General features: G+C 36.9%; 2 protein-coding genes and 2 pseudogenes across 2 annotated transcripts; all 4 read right to left on the bottom strand.

Moving 5' to 3' along the window:
• Nucleotides 1-5,540: 5,540 nt before the first annotated feature.
• Nucleotides 5,541-8,128, bottom strand: LOC129306460 (zinc finger AN1 and C2H2 domain-containing stress-associated protein 16-like; annotated as a pseudogene).
• Nucleotides 8,129-8,349: 221 nt separating this feature from the next.
• LOC129306461 (40S ribosomal protein S2-3-like) lies at nt 8,350-10,070 on the bottom strand. The gene is made up of 2 exons (XM_054947076.1): nt 9,331-10,070; nt 8,350-8,651 (listed from the first exon to the last, which is right to left on the bottom strand). Exons 1-2 carry the CDS (start codon nt 9,988-9,990, stop codon nt 8,493-8,495), a joined length of 819 nt encoding a protein of 272 aa, XP_054803051.1. The 5' UTR covers nt 9,991-10,070; the 3' UTR covers nt 8,350-8,492.
• A 2,026-nt stretch (nt 10,071-12,096) lies between these two features.
• LOC129307303 (polygalacturonase) lies at nt 12,097-15,115 on the bottom strand. The gene is made up of 9 exons (XM_054948226.1): nt 14,785-15,115; nt 14,561-14,689; nt 14,325-14,492; nt 14,177-14,197; nt 13,876-14,083; nt 12,989-13,070; nt 12,764-12,872; nt 12,564-12,680; nt 12,097-12,480 (listed from the first exon to the last, which is right to left on the bottom strand). Exons 1-9 carry the CDS (start codon nt 15,058-15,060, stop codon nt 12,256-12,258), a joined length of 1,335 nt encoding a protein of 444 aa, XP_054804201.1. The 5' UTR covers nt 15,061-15,115; the 3' UTR covers nt 12,097-12,255.
• Nucleotides 15,116-16,009: 894 nt separating this feature from the next.
• Nucleotides 16,010-20,341, bottom strand: LOC129305592 (probable galactinol--sucrose galactosyltransferase 2; annotated as a pseudogene).
• Between the last annotated feature and the right edge of the window lie 1,041 nt (nt 20,342-21,382).

Here is a 21,382-nt window from a genome sequence, read left to right on the forward strand (position 1 = left end):
TCTTTCCTTGCCCAGCCAGGCTGTACTTCCTTCCTTCGTATGCTTCTTCTGCAAGTCAAGAAAATAATGGTATGCGTACTCGATTAATTTGATTTAAACAAGATTACTCTCAACTAACATCATTGCAAATTATTATTATTATTAACTCCATAAAATAAAATTACGCCCAATCTATCATCTAAGTCTGCAACATCCGGGATTTGGTAATTCCATGACGATGAGGACAAGAGAAGAGCCTTGTGCAGTTAAAATCATTGAGAACTGTCATCTTCAAAAATTCATATTCAGATCCGCTTGCTATAGACAAGTGTCGCAAGAATTGGTGCATATACTCTTAAACTATGCGTGAACACTGTATTTTTGTTCGATCATTTTTTTTAATTTAATAAAATAATAATAAATAATTAAAAAATATAAAAAAATATAAAAATAAAATTTAATATTTTTTAAAATTATATTTTTAAAAAAATAATTAATAGAGTTTAATTTTATTTTTGTCCTAGATAATCTTTTGTTGATTAACATTTTATTTCTTTTAGTTCATTAAAATAATCAAAAAATATAAAAATACAAAAAGAAATACATTTTGCAATTTTAAATGCATTGAGCATTCCATATCTTCACATGAATTGAAAAAAAATTACATCTTTTGCATCAAAATTGCCACAATTTAGATTGGGGCAAACAAAAAGCAAATCACTTACTCTTCCATATCACTCATGGCATGCATTGCATCAAAATTGTTAGAATGTAAATTGGGAGCAGAAAAAGAATTGAACTTTTGAGCAAAAAAAGACAAAAAAAAAAGTCATGCATTATCCATCCATTATATGCTTAACATGAAAATCTGCCTCCATTTATATTGGGGCCAACAAAAAAAAAAATCCATGCATTACACTTCACCCCATTGCATGCATGGCCACAGAGAGTATGCCCTTTTTGGATTGGGGCAAAACAAAAATTTGCAAAACCCAGGAAAGCAAGAGAAGAAATAACAAACCTTACATGTGAGGTTCTCATATTTGCCACATGAGATAAAACCTACTCTCATACTCCTTTCAAAACCTTGTAAAGACAGGCACCCACTGAATGTCCTACATAAGTAGGCACTTTCTTAGCGTTCAAAGCTCTGTAAAGACAGGCACCGACCAAAAGCCCTACATGAGTAGGCACTTTCTTACCGTTCAAAGCCCTGTAAAGACAGGCACCGACCAAAAGCCCTACATGGGTAGGCACTTTCTTACCGTTCAAAGCTCTGCTCTGTAAAGACAGGCACCAACCAAAAGCCTTACATGGGTAGGCATTTTCTTACCGTTCAAAGCCTTGTAAAGACAGGCACCCACCAAAAGCCCTACATGGGTAGGCACTTTCTTACCGTTCAAAGCCCTGTAAAGACAGGCACCCCACCAAAAGCCCTACGTGGGTAGGTACTTTCTTACCGTTCAAAGCCCTGTAAAGATAAGCACCCACCAAAAGCCCTATATGGATAGGCACTTTTTTACCGTTCAAAACCTTATAAAGACAGGCTCCCACCAAATGTTCTATATGGGTAGGCACTTTCTTACCGTTCAAAACCCTGTAAAGACAGGCACCCACCAAAAGCCCTACATTGGAAGACACTTTCATACTGTTTAAAGCCTTATAAAGACAGGCACACACCAAAGCCCTACTTGGGTAGGCACTTCCTTATCATTTAAAGCCCTGTAAAAACAGGCACCCTTAAAGCCCAGTATCAGCTGTCACAATTCTTTAAAACCTTGTAATAGCAGGAACCTTAAAGCCCTGTAAATACATGCACTCACTAAAGCCCTACTTGGGTAGGCACTTCTTTACCATTTAAAGCCCTACAAAGATAGGTACCCTCAAAGCTCAGTACCGACTGTCACAATTCTTTAAAGCCTTGTAAAGGCAGGCATCCAACCAAGTCCCTTGGAACATAAGCAATTCATCTCTATTGAGATTTTGTTTTGTTTATTTCCCAAATCACATTTCATTTTAAACCCTTTGTTTTATTTTGTTTTGTTTGTTTTTTTGTCTAGTTGTAAGTACCTAAGAGCCTTACCCCTCCAAACAAAACACATGTTTCTCTCTTCATTCATTTCTAAGATAAGAATATCATCTCATGAAATTCTCACTTACAAATCAAATGAAGAGGGGGCATCTAATCAACATATATTTTATTTGAATTATTGTCATTTAGTCTTTTCATTAGCATCATATTGCTAAAGCAAAAAAAATTATTCTATTGTGTTTGTTATCCAATAATTTTGCATCATTTGGTCATTTTGATTTGCATTCACATTGCTTAAAAAAATCAAAAAAAATTATTTTACTGTGTTTGTTATCCAATAGTCTTGCACTCTTTTATGTTATTTGGTTATTTGCATCACATTGCTAAAAAAATTTTTTTTTTACTATGTTTGTTATCCAATAGTCTTGCATTGTGTTTCGATATTTGTCAATTGGTCATTTTCATTTGCATCACATCACCACATCATGTTGCTAAAAAAAAGAAATCATTTCCTTGTGCTTGTTATGTAATAGTCTCGCATTTAATCATATCTTGTTGTGTCAAGGGCAACTAGGTCTTTTCAAAGATATTGCATGGCCGATCAAAATTCATGTTCTATCTTTACTTGTCACTTATGTAAGAATTCGAAAACACACTTTTTCATATACTTACATAAGAAACAAGTAAAGAGAGGCAACTGTGAACACTGTATTTTGTTCGAACATTTTTTTAATTTTAATAAAATAATAATAAATAACTAAAAAAATATAAAAATAAAATTTAATTCTTTTTAAGATTATATTTTCAAAAAAATAATTAATAGGGTTTAATTTTATTTTTATCCTAGATAATCTTTTGTTGATTAACATTTTATTTCTTTTAGTTCATTAAAATAACAAAAAAAATATAAAAATAAAAAAATTTAATTTAATTTTTTTTTAGAATTATATTTTCAAAAAAATAATAATCTAACAAAAAAAAGGTTAAATATTGAAAAATCTCTCTCAAATTATCTCAACCATTCAAAAAATATTGGGAGTCAACTTTTAAGACTTAACTTTTCTCCCCTTAAATCTTATTTTTTATTTTAAAATATATATGTGAGTGTGTTAATGTAATTTTTTTAAAAAACATTAGAAGCAAAATGTGTGTGTGTGGGTGTGTGTGTGTTAAAAAACATTAGAAGCAAAATGTGTGTGTGTGTAATAAGGTGGCAATGGATCATAGCCTTAAGAGGCTTCTTGCAGACACGAGCAGAAAGGTCACAAAACGGAGAAAGAAAAAAGAAACAAAGAGCCAAGAACAGCATGCACACACGAAACACACGTAGAAAAGGAAGCCAAAAATGCAAAAAAAAAAAAAAGTAGGGAAAAGCTTCTAGAGAGTAAAAAGCAGACTCACGTACAGAGAAAGAATAGAGAAGACGTGCACGGCAAAAGAGAAAAATGAGAGAACACAGCAGAGTAGAGTGAGAAAGGTGAAGCATGTAAGCTCTCTCCTCATATGCAAGCTCTTCCCTATTTCTACTTTAAAAGGGACAAGCACTGCAGAAAAAAAAACGAAGAGAGATATCTAGAAGAGGAAGCGAGAACGAGAAAAAGAACAAAGGTTGGAGCCGAGAGAGGGGGAGACGAGAATAAAAAACAGAGACAAAAAGACTGAGTGAGAGATACACAAGAAGCAGAGACAGAGAAGGACTGGAGACGAAGAAAAGAGGAAAGAGACCAAGAAGGTGGGGGGAGACTGAGAAAGAAAAATAGAGACAGAGGAGGAAGAGAAAAGGTAGAGTGGGAAAGAAACAATAGAGACAGAGGAGACGAAAAAAAGGAAGACACCGAAAGAGAAAGAGACCGAGCAGGAGAGAGCACGAGAAACTGACAGAAAACTAAAAAACAGAGCATAAAAAGAGAGTAGGAAAGAGAAGGAGTGAGAGAAGCTCGTTGCAGAAAGAAAAACAGAGCACGAGACAGATGAAAATGCAGAAACACAGCCATGCAGGGAGACGTCAGAACAGAAAAAGAGGAGGACAAGAAAGAGAAGCAGAAGGGAGCAAAGGTAGAAAAACCAAAGACGAAGAGAAAAGAAAAAGAGAGAGCACGAAAGAGTGAGGGTGATCGAGAAGGACGGCAGAAACAGAGACAGAGAGGAGGTGAAAAAAAAAGCCAGAAAAAGAAGAGTTGAAAACTGAGAATGGAGGACGCAAGAAGAAAATAAAGCACGAGGAGGGAGAAGGAAAAAAAACGAGAAGAGAGAGAAGGAAAGGAACACTAGAGACGGAGAGAAGAACAGAGAAACTTGAGAGAGAGAGAAAGCGTGGAAGGAAAGGTATCTCGATAAAACTCCATCCTTCTTCTCGACTTGGTGCGTCTAAAAGTTTGGAAAGGAGACTGAACTTTACCTCTTCTTCTTCACATTCTGAATCACTCTGTGGCCGATGGTGGTGTGTGTGCATGTGCTCGGTCTTCATCTCCTCATCCTTTCTTAGTTACAGGCATCGCGGGAGTGTACATAAAGTTGGTTCACTCCTTATTAATTGCTTATGTGAATTTATATTCAAATGAATAATTTTTGAATATACATATTTTTTTATGTTTATATGCTAAGCACAAACATCAATTTTTAAAACTTGAAGTAGGAGATTTTGAGAATTTTCACAGGCATTTAATATGATCTCATACCGTGAAAATTAATAGGATTTCGCAGGTATGAGAATCAGTTTGGTAGGTACTTATATGGGTTCTAAAGACCCATTATTAAAATTAACTTTCTTTTTATATTTAAGTCTCATGTGAGATTTCAAGAATTTTTGTAGAGAATTAAATTAATTGCCTTATCGTGTAGGATAATAAATCCTTACGGATATCTTAATTCTTAATTTATATGAATTTTGTAAAAAATAATAAACATTTTTATACTATTAATTAATTAATTTAATAAATTTAAATTATAATCATATTTTTCAATTAGATCTTTTAGTTATATGAGATTTTTGAATGTCTATAGACATCTAGAATAATTATCTTACCGTAAAAGTCAATAAGACTTTGCACGTATAGTAATTAAGATTTCTATATTTAAAAATATAAGTTATATAATTACACATTAAAATATACTTAAAATATTTACACTATTTCACTCATTTATCATGAGAGATTTTAAAATCTCCGTAGATATTTAGAATGACTGTATTATCGTATGAGCTAATAAGGCTCTGCAGGTATAGCAGTTAAATTTTCTAAAAAATAATAAAATATGAAAAATAATTTTAAAACTCTTTTCTCTATTTCAAAAAAATTCAAAAATTAAGAAAATGATTAAAATTAAATCACTTTTTTGCAATTTAAAATACACACATCAAAAATTTTAGAAATTGTTTTGTTTGCAAAATGGTGAATTATTTTTAATTAATTTCTCTTCAAAAAAATATTTTTACCAATAATTTTTAAGCTCGAACTATATGAACTTTGATTTCTATCACAAGGTATGTAGGCCTTAGAGTCAGATTTTGAGTCAAGTCCTCCCTCATAAATAAATAAATATTTCTCACTTAATTCTTATCATTTTTTAACAAATGAATATAAAAGGGGATAATTAAAATAATCATAAAACTATGTTAATAGAGCATAACAAACTTCAGGTAACCGTTCTAATGAATGGGTGTTATGAGGTGTCTAAAACCTTCACCACACTCAATTGGCTCCCAAATTTATTTTTTATTTTTACAAACCATTCTTATCTATCATTAAACAGTTTTTCAAAATTTTTCTTAAAATTTTGGTGACGACTTTCATTTCTTCGGTCTTCTTTTCGGAGGCTGAAACCTTCACTATCGCACCGTCCACGTTGCATTTTCGGGTGCGACACCATGTAACTAAAGAAACTACGCAGTATAATGTCTGCAAGTTAATCCTGTATCAACTATGCACCTACGATCTCGAAGTACCGCCATGATCCCTCTCAACATGCTCCACAAGGGCCACCGGATCTCAAAAGCCTCGACGACACTTAGGACAGACATCAACCGTCACCTTCTTCCCACCATATCGATCATTGCCGTTCCTTTCATGAGCTTTCCGCGCGTGATTGACCAGAGCACTGATTGAAGAAAACTTGGCACCACATCGAGGGCATTGCTCCGTCGTGCCAGTTCTGTTACCGCCACTAGTACTGCTGTGTGCCGCCCCATCTGTTGCAGGCTGCCAAGCCTGGTGAATTTCGCCTCAAAATTTTAAAATGCCTGCTTCAGCTGAAGCTCTGATGCTAGAAGCCACGTTAAGGAAGCTAGTTGTCCATTTAGAGGATGTGGTTGAAGATAAAGCGGGCTTTGAGTTTGACTCCTCTTTTATGCCAGTCGTGTTCAGAAAACTCGTGAATGGGAAGCTTGTTTCCAGCGTTCTGGGACCAGGGCATTTGTGATCAGAGCCAAAACGGTGTTTCAAACTATGGTCTACCAAGCAGTCCCTGCACTTGATGGTGTTTGAGAATACTAAGGTCTCTCTACATCCAGAGGCAGGGCACTTTCTCTTGTTCTTGACTCCCATAATTTGAGGGATCACACTCGGTGGTAACATGATCATCCCAAGCTAAGTTTGGGTCTTGATCAGGAATCAGGCTAACTCCTTTGACACAAAGGGGACAAATCACAACAGTGACACCATGGCAGTCAGCTTTTGGACAATTGTGGTTGACGTAACTACGGTGCTCCAAGCAGTATACCTGATAGCATTGCAATTCAAGCCAGAAAATGAGATATTAAAAGGCAAGGAAAATAGCACCATTGCAGATACCAATCAGACAGGACTTTGCTGAAAAACTTTGATAATGAAAAACCTGAGTGCAACTGTGATATGGGTGCCGGCATTTTATATGGTAAAGACAAAAGCCATTAAGGCACATAACAAGCCTGCCCCGCAACGAAAATATTTATTTCCATTTTATTCTTCGCTCTTAGCTTCCCAAAAGGCATTCATTTGTGCTTTTAAAGCACAAATTATATAGACCCTCCCAGCGACAAAGATTTACATAATTTTGACTTCTGAAACATAGGGAGTAATAATGAAATGTCAATTTTTGTGTCAGCCAAAAGACACAGAATTTGTCAAATTTCAACCTCTTCTTCAAGAAATACAATGTGGTTAGTTTTTTAATCTCTTATGGAGAATTCATTAAACACGATGCAGTTTAGTTGTTTTTAATAAAGAATCCGAGTTTAAGATGAATTTAAACGCCCTAACTTGCTGTGGGGAAAACTAATGCATATCAAATTAATTTATTTGACAATTCTAAGCATAAATAATACTCCACTTCTAAAACGATTACTATATACTTTATGCCCATAATCAATCAAGTGTTCAATCTAAACCTGGAAACCCGTCAAAAGCCGGAAAACACAAACCGCACCATGCAAGTTAGATGCCGTGACGGGAGCGAGTGGACTAAGCATGAAGATTTTCGAAGTGGCGAGAGAGGATTGAAAACCTTTTTGCAGCGATCGCAAGTGAAGGGCAAAAGATACAATCTTTTGCAATCATCAAGGCTGCAATGCTTTCCTAGGTCAGGGAATTCAGGAGTTCCCATCCGAAATCAACGATGAGGACGCCGCACAAAGATGCAGAAACCACCAGCAAACAATCTGGATTCCCGTCATTGGCTGCGAATCTGTGGAATTGAAAATGATTTCGACTCCCCGGTTCGGCTACAAATCTGGGGAATTGTATACACTATTCCGCAACAACGGAGTGACGGCGATGCCACCAGCCCACTACCAGGAATCCGGGCAGTGGAAGACGTTCGCTATCGCAATCGCATTCATTGTTTACAAGAGACGCTCCACAGCCCCTGTCCCGACTTCATTAAACTAGAAAATAGAACAGCTAGTTTATGGATTACTTAAATATTTTATTTAATGCCACACTTTAATTATTAATTTACCTTCAAAAACTCGTAAAACTCATTAATTTATCATCGCCTATGCGGTCCAAGAGCCCCCGTGAGAAGAAACGCTTGGAGGAATCGTTCCGCCCCGGGAAGTAGCCATTCGCATTAGTCAGTCATCCTCGGAGCCCTGAATGAATCAACATGCACGCACTGGAACCTAAATACGCGAACATTTTTTTTGGGGGGGGGGGGGGATTCCTCCATTGCAATCAATCAATTCGTTCTCAAGTGGGTAGAGGCGTCCAACTTTTAGCTTAATATATTCATGGGCAAGCATAATCGCGCGCGCGCGCGCGCTCTGAGAAAATGCATGGCAGGTAACATGCTTATGCATTCAAGAGTCAAAAAACAGTAAATAACTGGACATTCCTTCAACTGAAACTTAAAAACACCGAAACGCATGAAGAAATAATATAGGGCTCATTTAAACAACATAAAACAACACAAGCAATAATATATTTAGTCATTAGAAGTTACTATCAAAACATTCTTTCGAATGCACTGCATCTCGCACCAACAAAACTGCAACTGACAAGTGCGACACTCAAGCCTCCACCCTCTCATCCTCCAGCATCAGGGCCTTTCCTGTTGACTTGGCCAATAGATCAGTGTACTCTTGGAATGGAGATTTAGTGAAGCGCGTCTCCCTCCAGAACTCAGGTGTCAGGAACCCGTATGTTTTCAGCAAACAATCAAAAGTTGCCTGCAGATAAATAGGGTATTAGGGACGTAAACTCACACACACACATCAATGTTCATATAAGACAAGTCAACAGCTCTTGTTATTGAAGAAACTTCAGAAACATCTCGTCTAAGGTTTTGCAACTCTATAACCACTCTAGATAAGTCATTCTTTAATACAAAGCCCAAGGCAACTACAATCGGCAAAGAGTAACAATTAACAGTGAACATACTTCAGATGAACTTAATTCTCATGTGCACCAACCCAATACCCTCCCCAACATGGAGAAAAAATGGCAAATAAGATTATCATTATCAAAGGATAAAGGTTGAGGCTTCCATGCTAACAAAATAGTATGTGCAAGTGAAAACCTGATCAGCAGAGAACTCTTAAACAGAACTTCTAGTCCACAGAAATTGTCAAATTAACCGCATTTGCTCGACATGTACATGTGTAGAACTCAAAATAGCCTTTTGCAAAAGGTCGCATCATCTCAAACATCCATCGAATTCCAGGCATAACAGTATGACTAATTCACTCATTCGTTTCTAGACATATAAGAATGGTTTGAAATCATGAACATTTCTTACTACAAGTTAGCAACTTTATATTTCCCACACCATAAAGTTCATGAATTAAAATCAGCCCAAAACAAAATGAATCTAAGTTGAAAAATTCTGCGGGTAAATTAAGATCGAACCTTCACGAAATTTCCAAGTGTCTTAGTCGACCCTCTCGAAGAGGTGAATACATCCTCTATTCCCGCAAACTGCAACACCTTCTTTGGCACCCTGGCAGCAACGATCCCAGCACCACGAGGGGCAGGCACCATCCGCACAGTGACGGAACCACATTTCCCGGTAACCTTGCATGGGACTGTGTGAGGCTTCCCGATCTTGTTGCCCCAATAACCTCTTCTTACAGGAATCACCGAAAGCTTGGCCAATATAATAGCACCACGAATGGCGGTGGCGACCTCCTTACTACACTTGACGCCTAGTCCCACATGTCCGTTTCCGTCACCAACAACGACAAAGGCTTTGAATCGGGTCCTCTGACCGGCCCGGGTCTGCTTCTGGACTGGCATGATTTTCATGACCTCGTCCTTGAGACTAGGACCAACCAGGGTATCGACGATCTGATGTTCCTTGATTGGCAGAGAATGAAGGTAGATTTGCTCAAGGCTGCGAATCTTTCCCTCCTTGACAAGACGGCCCAACTTGGTCACAGGAACCCACTTCTCCTCCTCTTCGCGGCGGCCAGCGCCTCTGCGACGGCCCCCGCGACCTCGGTCACCACGTCCACCACGGCCACCAAATCCACGGCCAAAACCACCACGGTCTCCACCACGTTCGGCCATAGTTACAGGGATGAAAGAAAGCTGCGGAGGAAACCCTAGCCTGAGAGCAAGATTCAGTGGCGCGAGAGTTAAGGCCCCAAGTGAGAGATAGGATGGGTAAATAAAGGGTGCTAGGGTATTGGGTCTTGGGAGGATTTGTTCGGCTGCCTTATTAAGAAAAGCCCAGCTCTTAAGTGAGGCCCAACTCGAATAAGATACGGATTGAAATATTCCGGTCCTAAAAATTTTTTATGCTTGTTTTATGGAAAAATGAAAAAAAAAAACCACAAATATGCAAATGATACTCAAATATCATGAAATATAATAATTATTATTTAGTGTATACAAAGTATTCTGGCATTTTGGTTTTTGATGAAATAACATATTACTCTCAGTGACTATTATTCATTGAAAAATTGACTACTTTAGTTGGAGAAATGATTAAAATGAAATATAAAATGACTATTTTTCATTTTGAAAATTTATTTTATCAATCAAGTGGCATTAAAATAATCATTTTCATTAGAGAATTTATCATTTTTGGAAATGAAGTAGTCATTTTATAATTCATTTATAAATCACAAATTATTAAAAAAGAATTAGTTGTTTTCTATTCCGTTTTAATCAATAGCTTAATAAAAGTAATCATTTCTAAAGGTATTATAATCACTAAAAATAAATATGTTATTTCATCAAAAATGAAAATGTTCACTAAGTTTTTAGGAATCACTCATTCTAATCCTATTCACAAGTCACTTTAAACTTTTTTTTATCAAAACTAAGGAAAAACATTAAATTTCATAGACCCTATCTAAAAATTTTTTAATTTTTAATTTTACTCTTTTAAATATACATACTTTAAACATAAAATATAATAACATTTAATAACATTTTCAGCAGTTAATAGAGACAAAAGAAAAGGTCAAAATCAACACAATAATCGTTGAGGTACAGTATAAATAAAATCAAACTAAATATTTTTTTTACCTTATAAATAGAACTAAAAAAGTAAATAATATTTATCATATTTTATGGTGCTTAATTGTCATTTGTATTTTTTTTTCTTTTGTCATTCTCCCCGCTATATTGTTTAACCCCCTCATTAATCAATGAGAGATATTAAAAGTAATAAAATTTATGTTATGATATAGTAAATCACTTTTATGTTACAATAAAATAAGGGCTGATTGTTTAAGATTAAAAAATAATTAATCTTTAAATAGTTTAAAAATTTTATAAAAAATTATTTTTTAGGGCTTCTAAAAAATCAGAAATTATTTTGTGCTTGATTACAATAAAAAAATATTTTTTTAAAATGAATAATATCTATTTATATAATAAAAGATTACACATATAATAATTAATTTGAACTGTGTCTGCCATTCCACTGCGCAGGGTCTGAAAACATGCTTTCTAGTCGACCCGATGAAAAAAAGGGTGATGAATCCTAATGGCTTTTGATTCTCACTGGCTAGCACAAAATAGGTAGCCTCTCCTTGACCATTCGTCTCCTCTTCAACCTTAGCAGTGGGCAAGTCCAGGTCTTCATCATTTTCTCCGCATCGGCCTTCTTCAAGATGGTGCGGCGGAACAATGGTTTTTCCCTTGGAAGTGGTGGGATAGGCGACTCAATACTCGAGCATGCTCAGCAATACCGACTTGAATTTCGGGTCAGCATATGAGCCCTGATTTTCCATGGCTAGACTTTGACATGGCAAGTGAACGAGGTAGATAGCCATGGCCCATGGGGACGGGGAAGAACAACCTTTCAAAATAGAATGCAGAACGCAAAGGGGGTACGTCGTGAAATTCGCCGTGCTTTTAACTCTCTTCTCTCTCCTCTACCGCAGGACTTATTTTGAAAAGCCACCCAGCAGCTTTTTCAAATAATCAAATATCCAATTATTTTCAGATTTTGATTATCTTCAAAATCTTAAACAAACACATTAAAATTGTCAAAAGTGATTTTTTTAATAAAAAATATTTTTTTCAAAAAAAAAAAACAAACGAGCCCTAAATTGCTAATTACGATAAATTCTAGCCCGAGATAGGTTCAAAAAGTTCAACCACCTTTAAATAATCGTAAGCATACGATCCTAACAAAAAAAAAAATTGTAAGCATACGAATCACTGTTAAAGCAATGACATTATTACGGCCACATTGTATCTAAATACGTACATGCCTTTAACGATCGAGTAATGCATCCGGATATACAGTGGATGCAGATATCCACAATAATCGTACACGATAACGAGGTATAATTAAATGATGGGGTCGTGTGTTTGTCATGCTTGTGGGCAGAGAGGGCTTACGTGTCCGATGTGGGACACTTGAACATTGTCGCATGAAGCCTTGGAAGCTTCTCCTGATTCTAGTTTCAAGTCAACGTTCTGCATTACAATCCCTTCGCACGGAAAGATCTCGCTGCAATCAAACGTCACTCCTACTTCTGAAGCACTTGTACCTTTTATGTTCCGGTATAACACATCCTTGATTTGAACCGCTGAGTACTGCCAAACCAAACTCATTAGCAACGGTCTCATTAACACTGAATCTGAAGGACACGTGTGCGTGCGCGTGCTCATCTATTTACCTGCTGTTTGCATGGAACCTTCTGGTCACAGTAGTTCTGGTTTATTATTATGGGGTTGGTCACATTGTTCATCTCTATGTTCTGGAACTTGATGTTGCTTGCACTTCCCGACCCACCCTACACGTACAATTAAATTATGCCGTACGGGATTTATCAATAAGAGAGCAACACCAATTCAAACGTCCGCAGGTTTGCAATACCTGCCATGTCTTAATTCTGACTCCATTTGTGGTTCCAGATAACTTAGCCCCATTTACTGTTATGCCAGAAACAAAAGCTTCGGTTTGTTTGGCCCCTAAGCTTCCAATGCTGAGATTCATCGTTGCCAATTATTTTCAAGTTTCAGTGAATAAATTGGATGCTGCGGTGTTGTCGAAATTGATCGGAGACTTTGGGTTTTAAATAAATCAAAAGTAATAAATTACCTGATACCATGGCCCGGTCCGCAGGTTATATCGGTAGCTTGTACATCCTGAGATCCGCTTACTATTGATATGCAATCATCTCCTGCGACGTAATATTCCAATTCCAAACAGTGATTATATAATTAAGAAGCTGAAACCTAAATCTTTGCATATAACTTTTATATGATAAAAAAATCCGAATTATGCATGGGGCAGCAGCACCGGCACAAGTGCCATATAAAACAGAGTTGTTAGCCTTAAAGTTAATAGTTCAGTCTAATCCTCAAATATTTATCTTGTCAAGTAAAATAATACCTCTAAAACGCATTTATGAGTTCTTTCATATAAAAATAGATTTATTTCAAGGGCTGAGGATATTTCAATAGACATGTTTTATTACTTTTCCCCCTTTTTAGGGTAATCTGTTTTGTTACTTGACCGGGAAGGATTTTGGTTCTAAAAAAATACTCCTCCGCTCCTCTTTACATGTCATTGACTTATTTTTATTGACTTTATTAATACCAATATAAAAAATATAAAGAATAAAAATATATAAAACTCTAAATATGTTCTTATATAATAAATTTTTTTAAAAAAATTTCTCTCGAATAATTTTAAAAATATATTTCAAATATTACCTAAAGTCGTACCGTGATTTATAAATGAAACTTAATAAACTTTTTAAATTATATTTTATAATTAGGACTGGAGGGAGTAGTGAGGATTAAACTAAAAATAATATGATATTACATTTTTAACGCTACACACACATGTTCTGCTTACAAACAACAATTTCTGTGACCGCTAGAAAGTGGCTTTTTAAGAAATAATTAAGGAAATTAAATTACGTTTGAAGTACGGAATTGAGAATAGAGGAATGATTTCAAACAGTTGGCCAAAAATATTACCAGTTCTTATGACAGAGCTTGAGATTTGGATGTTTTGTGTGTTGGTGATATGAATTCCATCTGTGTTAGGACTACCCTCTGGTGCAGTCACAGTGAGACCCGAAGCTCTAACGTATGAGGAGTCCTGGAACGATACGTGCATTTTCTGTGCATTCTTTATCGTCAGGTTCTTAACCACCAAATTCTTACACATATAGAACGTCAGAGCCTGCAACCATATATATAAACAATCAAAGTAGCCATCAAAACAAATTTGGAATTAAGTAATACACCCATAATACACCCATAAATGTATGCGTACCGTAGGGGCATTCTTGCAAGGCTGCCGGAGGAGAAATTAAAAGGAAAAAGAGAGGCATATCAGATCAGCAGTTGAATAAGATTATGTGTATGTCACATGGAAGCAGCTTATACACATAATGATATATTGGGCTTTTTTGATGGCTTACGAGTTTCTTGTTCCTTTTGCATGAGTTTTGCCACCATATGTTTCCCTTTCCATTGATGGTACCATCACCTTCGACTGATAGACTCTGGACAAACTTAAACTCAAGCCAATGTGTGGGATCATGACTGTAGTCTGAAGGATTATCAGACGCTTCAAGCACTCCAGAGATCTGAAACAAATTTATGACATATATTGCATATATAGTTGTAATCTTTTTAACTCGCCATTGTGACTAACCTTCACCGTAATGGCAGATTTGCATGGCCCAGAGAATCCTATTGGCTTGAGTAGATAATTCTGCCGAGGCACCACGAGAGAAACTGCTTCTCCAGAAGAGCATGCAACCTTCCAAGCCTTCTTGAATGCCTGAATTAGAACACATGCCGGCGATAAGATAAAAAAAGGCCAAATTTTATCAGAAAAAAAGTAGGCTAAAGAACAAGAAAGGAAGGTGAATATACCTGTGTGTCGTCAGTAGTACCATCCCCTATAGCTCCGTAATCATTGACATTCACTTTGTTAGGCGAGAGAGAAGGACCAACCAACTGATCAAATCTGTTCAACCTCAAAACATCTGGGCTTTGCCTGAGCAAGTTCTCGAATGTCCCACCACCACCATTGATCGTATTAGGTGAATCATCAAAATATGCGTTGTGTGGGTCCTCTTGCAAAGTGCTATAACGACCAACAAAAGAAATTATGATGAAGAACGATAAGACATGCTTTTGGACGGCCATTGCTCAACTTTCCCTTTGTACGTAAGAAACTAATCGATCCTAATGGCCAGCTGGCTAGCTTGTTACTTGCTAGCCTATATTGAGCTTATGGGAATGTCACGAGTATTTATAGACACAGAAAAACGTCTGCATTCGGTGCTGCTCTTCACGGCGTAGTCAAATTCGTACCTTTCATTCCACTCTAAAATGATCTGTTCATTTAAATTAATTTTTAAATATTTTAAATATTATATTTATTAATATAAAAATTATAAAATAGTTTAAATATTAAATATGGATCATCTTTCGTACTCGTCCAAAAATAAGCATCATGTTACCCATCATTTCCTATGAGATCTATACCATCTAAATTTAAAATTTTTAATTTTTAACTACATTTATCAAAACAGATATTTATAAAAATATAAAAAAATTATCAAATTTTTTTATCACTAATAGGGCTAATACTGATTTAATTTGACAGGTTTAATTTAATATGAAATTTTTTTTATAATTTTATTTAATACCACACTTTAATTATTAATTTACCTTCAAAAACTCGTGTGAAACTCCTTAATTTATCATCGCCTATGCGGTCCAAGAGCCTACGTGAGAATAAACTCTTATGGGAATTCCTCGGTCGCAATCAGTCAATTCGTTCTCAAGTGAGTAGAGGAGTCCAAGTTTTAGCTTAATATAGCTTCAGGGGCAAGCATAATCGCGCGCACTTGCAACGGGTAACATGATTATGCATTCAAGGGTCAAAAATCAGTAAATAACTAGATATTCCTTCAACTGAAACTTAAAAGCACCGAAACGTATGCATGAAGAAATAATATAAGGCTCATTTAAACAACATAAAACAACAAACAAGCAATAATATATTTAGTTACTAGAAGTTACTATCAAAACATTCTTTCGAATGCACTGCATCTCGTACCAACAAAACTGCAACTGACAAGTGCGACACTCAAGCCTCCACCCTCTCATCCTCCAGCATCAGGGCCTTTCCTGTTGACTTGGCCAATAGATCAGTGTACTCTTGGAATGGAGATTTAGTGAAGCGCGTCTCCCTCCAGAACTCAGGTGTCAGGAACCCGTAGGTTTTCAGCAACCAATCAAAACTTGCCTGCAGATTAATAGGGCATTAGGGACGTACACTGTTATAAATAAATAAATATATATATATATTTATATCTCAATGTTAATATAATACAAGTCAGCAACCCTTATTATTGAAGAAACTTCAGTAACATTCTCAGGTTTTGCAACTATAAGTCATTCTTTAATACAAAGCCCGACTGCGATCAAGAAATTCGTGTTCTTTTCTTTCTTTGACTCCACCATCAAGGTTTTAATTAATTAATTCATGGAATCAGTGCATATATCAGCTCGCTGCCTCTAAAGCGATAGATTTTAAGAGTTTCAGTTATATTTATATAAATTATTGTAAGATGGCTAATTTTATGGTTCACCATGCTTTGGGTTGCATAACACAAAAGTCCACTTAAATAATTGGCCTGGTCTCATCATTTCATGTAGAATATTTTTAGCTTGAACAAAACTACATGGGTTAACAACACAAAACAATAAAGCCAAATCTGATCTCAATAACAGATCAATATTAACAAAGAGATCAACAGCATCAATCTACCCTTAACTAAAGGGTGATGAGAAGAGGTTACACAATATACCTCCCCTCCCTCAATACAGCATACTCAATATGTAGGATCTAAGGATCAAATTAGGTAATTAACAAATTAACTACCTTGACTAAATTGAGCTTCCAACAAATATATAATCTGCATAAATTAAATAGCTTTTCCCATTTGGCCTAATCTATACTCCAAAATTAATTGAGATGTTTCCTTTGTAAGAATTATGGATATATAGACCATAATTACTTCATATAATTATAAGCACACATATAAAATATAAGAATGTGTATTCAAAGGAAATCATCATATGAACTAGGACTATGGATGGTGCTGCCGTGCTGGTATTGATTGAAATGTTCCCATCCTTTCTCTGCGTAATCATTTGGGATTTTGGATATCTGGTTTAATGGACTTACGTGAGATGGTTCTTAATGCATTTTGAAGCCACTGCATGGGATCTTACGCTTTTCAGGTTTCACGACAAAGAGAATCTAAATATGACGTAGTACGCTTAGAAAAAAGTAATCTCATGAGTCATGATTGCGATAGGGGAAAAGTAGATCGGTGAAATAAAGAGAAGCTATAGTTCGTCGGTCGGGCTTGGAAGGTTGGAGTAGAAGAAATTGGTTTTTTTCCTTTGAATACCGTAACTTCACGTGGCCTTGAGTTTCGCAATTCCCTGATCACATTCCAGGATATCTTTTTTATTCACGTAACGTTTTCATCATGGCAGAATTGACTTAATAGAAAAACCCAAGTATGGGATGAGTTAGGCAACGTTCCGTTCGTGATCAAGTAGGTTGCATGGCGATAATCTATTGGTGCCGTTAGGCAAAGGAGGGTATAATCTAAATGAAGGATCATGAGTAATATAATGGGGATCATAAACTTGTATTGCTGGAGCTCATCAAGATTAATCATGATATTGATATGGACTAATCAAACACATATAACAGCTAAGCTAGCCACCTTATCATTTGGCAACTTAGCTACGTTAAGAAATGTTCTGCGTTTCGTATTAGATGCGTATTTCTTCATGATCCTGCAAGTATTGTTGCAATTTTCTCCAAACGTTGAAATCTAACGTTTAGTTTCTAATATATAGACGCATGCATAAAGTTATTTCCAAAGGCTCTAGTGTGAGAAAGAAGCCTCACTTGGAAGAAATAAACAAAACAGACAATAAAAATTATGCAAGCAGATTATCCCATAAATAATTGCAAATAATATATATCTGTTGATGTCCCATAAAAATGAAAGCGCTGCCTGCCGCCTTATCTGCTACATATTTTCATTTTTCTTCATTTCCGTAAAGGCCTAAAAATTCTCTATTGCAGGGCTTGTCGCCATTCATACTGGATCCAATCTCAAAATCGGCCCATGTTATATACTTCGTTGTTTTAATTGGGCATACCCCTATATCTCATCTCAGCCCACTTGTTTTAGTATATACCAAAATCAATAAGAATCATGTATTGGACTTGGTCATTCTCTTGATGAGCCTAGCTTTTATTGATCAGGAGAGAAAAATCAGCAAGGTGACTCACTATTACAAAGGTAACGATAACTTTCCCAAATGCAATGCTCAAACTTGGATGTGAAGAACAAGCTGTCTATTCTCCTCTGCGGCAACCGAGAGGATGAAGGTCATGAATCCACTTGCTTCCTCATCGTTAAAGTATGTTTCAGCGTCACCAACCACACACTTGAGTGGCCTCTGCGAGCAGTACACTCCAGATCTCCCACTTCCCTTCACTCTGAGCCCTATACTTGCTGGTTTTTAGTGAATCTCAACCTGCCCCACTGCTCCTCCGTTGTTGAACATGTCCATTAGCTCTATTGCTGCAAATGAAACACTAGGCGCGATTTCCTGTCCACCAAACATTACACTCGTTGATATTGCTTACTACATGGATATCACGTGGTAGTGACACAGATAAAGAAAGAAAAAGAGGATTACCTTGATTGGGCAGAAATGGAAAAGTTCATACTCCAGAACTTTAAGTGTCACCGGAACTGAAGCCCCTTTTGGTACCTTGATCACTTCCCCTGCAAGGTATATGGATGGATGCGGGATGTTCTTCTCAGTTCTCACGAAGCATCATGTGAAGAAAATTGAGCGTATAAAAATGAAGGGTATATATGTACCTGATCTGAAGGCATAGACAATAGCCTGCCCATCCCAATCAGAACCAGCCACTTGAGCGATGAGATCAATACGTGTCTTTTTTTCAGTCCTGCACTAACCAGCATCCTGGCAATTAAACACACCCACCACTCCGCGGCATTTGTTCATGCTCCATATTTTCAGCAAGTGCATTGCACATACATAACAATGTAGGCTTAGCTTATAGACCATCTATTACAAAAACTATACCCACTTGCGGGATTATTTCTTTTCACATATTTGTTCATGTTCCATATTATATTATGTCTTTTCAGAGAATGGAAGAGGCTGACAAAACCTAGTCCTGTCTCTTGCGGGATCGACAGAGAGAGAATCAATCGTGGGCCTCCCAGGTAACTGAGCCCGCAGAACTGATCCATCAGGCAGAACCAGCTTCTTTAGAAGTTCGAAATTGTGTTGTCCTGGCTTATCACTGTAAATAAACACAACATTGAAAACACAGTTCATTTCGTTTTCATCCCGGAATATACAAGACTAGATTTGCACTGGACGTCAATCTCATATACCCCACATAAACGGCACACCCACCAATTGCCGAAGCTGCAGCGTGATACTCTGTCACCAGATGTAAGCTCTGTAAAAGCAAGGGGAAAAAACCATGCATGCAAACACCACTGTCAAACCGAAAACCTCACTGTCTAAGAAAATTCTTAGGATCGATCAAGAAGATTCCAAAGAGGTAAGAAGAGGTGGCATAAGATTATAATCACGTGTTAACCTACACATTTGAATTCTTGAATGAGTGCATTAACCGTGCAAGAGCCATTAAGTTGAACTTACATGAAACATATCCCAGTCGGGTTGCATAAACTCTCCGAGAGAGAGAATTATATATGGGCCACAGATGAAACATGGATGGTGTGAGAAGTAGGATCGTCTGGGTAAAAGTCATCAGAAGCTCTCAAAACGGCGGTTTGTTCGGCATTATAAATGCCATCAGTATTATGACACATGCAGGCGATGCATCCATTATCAGGAAAGTTACGAGCAATGGAGGCCCCGAGCGCCTGGATGTAGCTGCACGTTAGGAAAACTCTTTCTCCATAACCAGAGCCAAGGGTTTCGATGATGTTCTGCATATCCACTTTGACTCCATACTCCGCACGAAACCAAGTAGGCATGGAGCTCGTTGTAGAAATCGAAAACCTTTTATGGGTGCACGAGTCCTAAACCATATACGGACAAACTGTCCATGACGGTGTCTGGTTGGAGAAGAGAAAATAAAGTTTGAATTTGTGTGTAAAAAGTGGCGCACTGCCTCTGATTTGTGTATCACTATATATAGAGTGGGTGTGAAACCCTAGGTACAGATAATCATACGTGCAGACAAGAATACAAAACGCAGCACTTAATTAAATGGCCAATTGGGCCATCTATGGCATAAAAATGTTATTGGGCTCCATTGATAGTGACCGAATATTGGACTTGAAGGGCAATAGCTGACTTGGTTTAACATGTCCCCGCAAACGAGGGATAAGTGGCTTCAGGATCTTGAGTTTGGTTCAAAAAGTCCAGTGCTTTGAATGAGGTAGAGCTTTCGTGAAGAGATCTGCCACTTGCTCAGCAAATGGTACAATGCAAACTGACAGTTGGCGATCCAAGACACGATCTCGAACATAGTGAACATCAAGTTCAATATGTTTTGACCAGGCATGGAAGATTGGATTAGAGGCAAGGGCAGCAGCACTCAGGTTGTCGCACCACGCTATCGGAGGTTCACATAGATAAAGTCCAAATTCTCAGGTGAACGACTGGATCCACGAAAGCTCTGCAGCTAGATCTGCAAGTACACGATACTCTGACTCAGGGCTAGATCGTGCAACGACTCGTTGCTTCTTTGCGGACCAAGATATTAGCAAATCAGCAAGGAAAACACAGTAGCCCCCTATGGATCTACGATCGTCTAGGCAAACAGCCTAATCGGCATTGGAAAATCCCTGCAAGGTAAGGTGATTACTTGGTTTGATACATAAACTTAGATCTATGGTTCCTTTGAGATATCTGAGGATTCATTTCAAGGCTTGCCAATGAGTGTCTCAAGGAGAGCTTAGGAACTAACTTAATTTATTTACTAAGAACATTATGTCTGGTCTGGTATGAACTAGATATTGTAGAGAACTAAGGACTTGTCTTTACAACTTAGGATCTTTAAGAGGAACACCCTCTTCCTTTGAAAAATGCCTGTTTACAACCATAGGTGTAGGGACCAAAGAAGCATTCGACATTCCACACTTCTTTTAAATACTAGGAATATATCTTTCTTGCTTAAGATATAATCTTGTATCATCTCGATAGGCTTCAATAAAAATGATGAAGTTGTCCTTGATCTTTGAGAGCAAAGTAGGTATTAAGCTGTTTGATAAATAGATTTACACTACTAGAAAAATGCAAATTAGCAGGAAAATTTAGCGAAAGATCCTCTATTCCTATTTAAAATATCGAATTAGTGAGAAAATTAGCAAGGGACATTAATTTCGTAGCTTAACTTACTATTAGT

Source organism: Prosopis cineraria, unplaced genomic scaffold, assembly GCF_029017545.1.
Source record: "Prosopis cineraria cultivar Desert tree isolate PC_DT_omini unplaced genomic scaffold, ASM2901754v1 PC3, whole genome shotgun sequence".
Classification (NCBI taxonomy): domain Eukaryota; kingdom Viridiplantae; phylum Streptophyta; class Magnoliopsida; order Fabales; family Fabaceae; genus Prosopis; species Prosopis cineraria.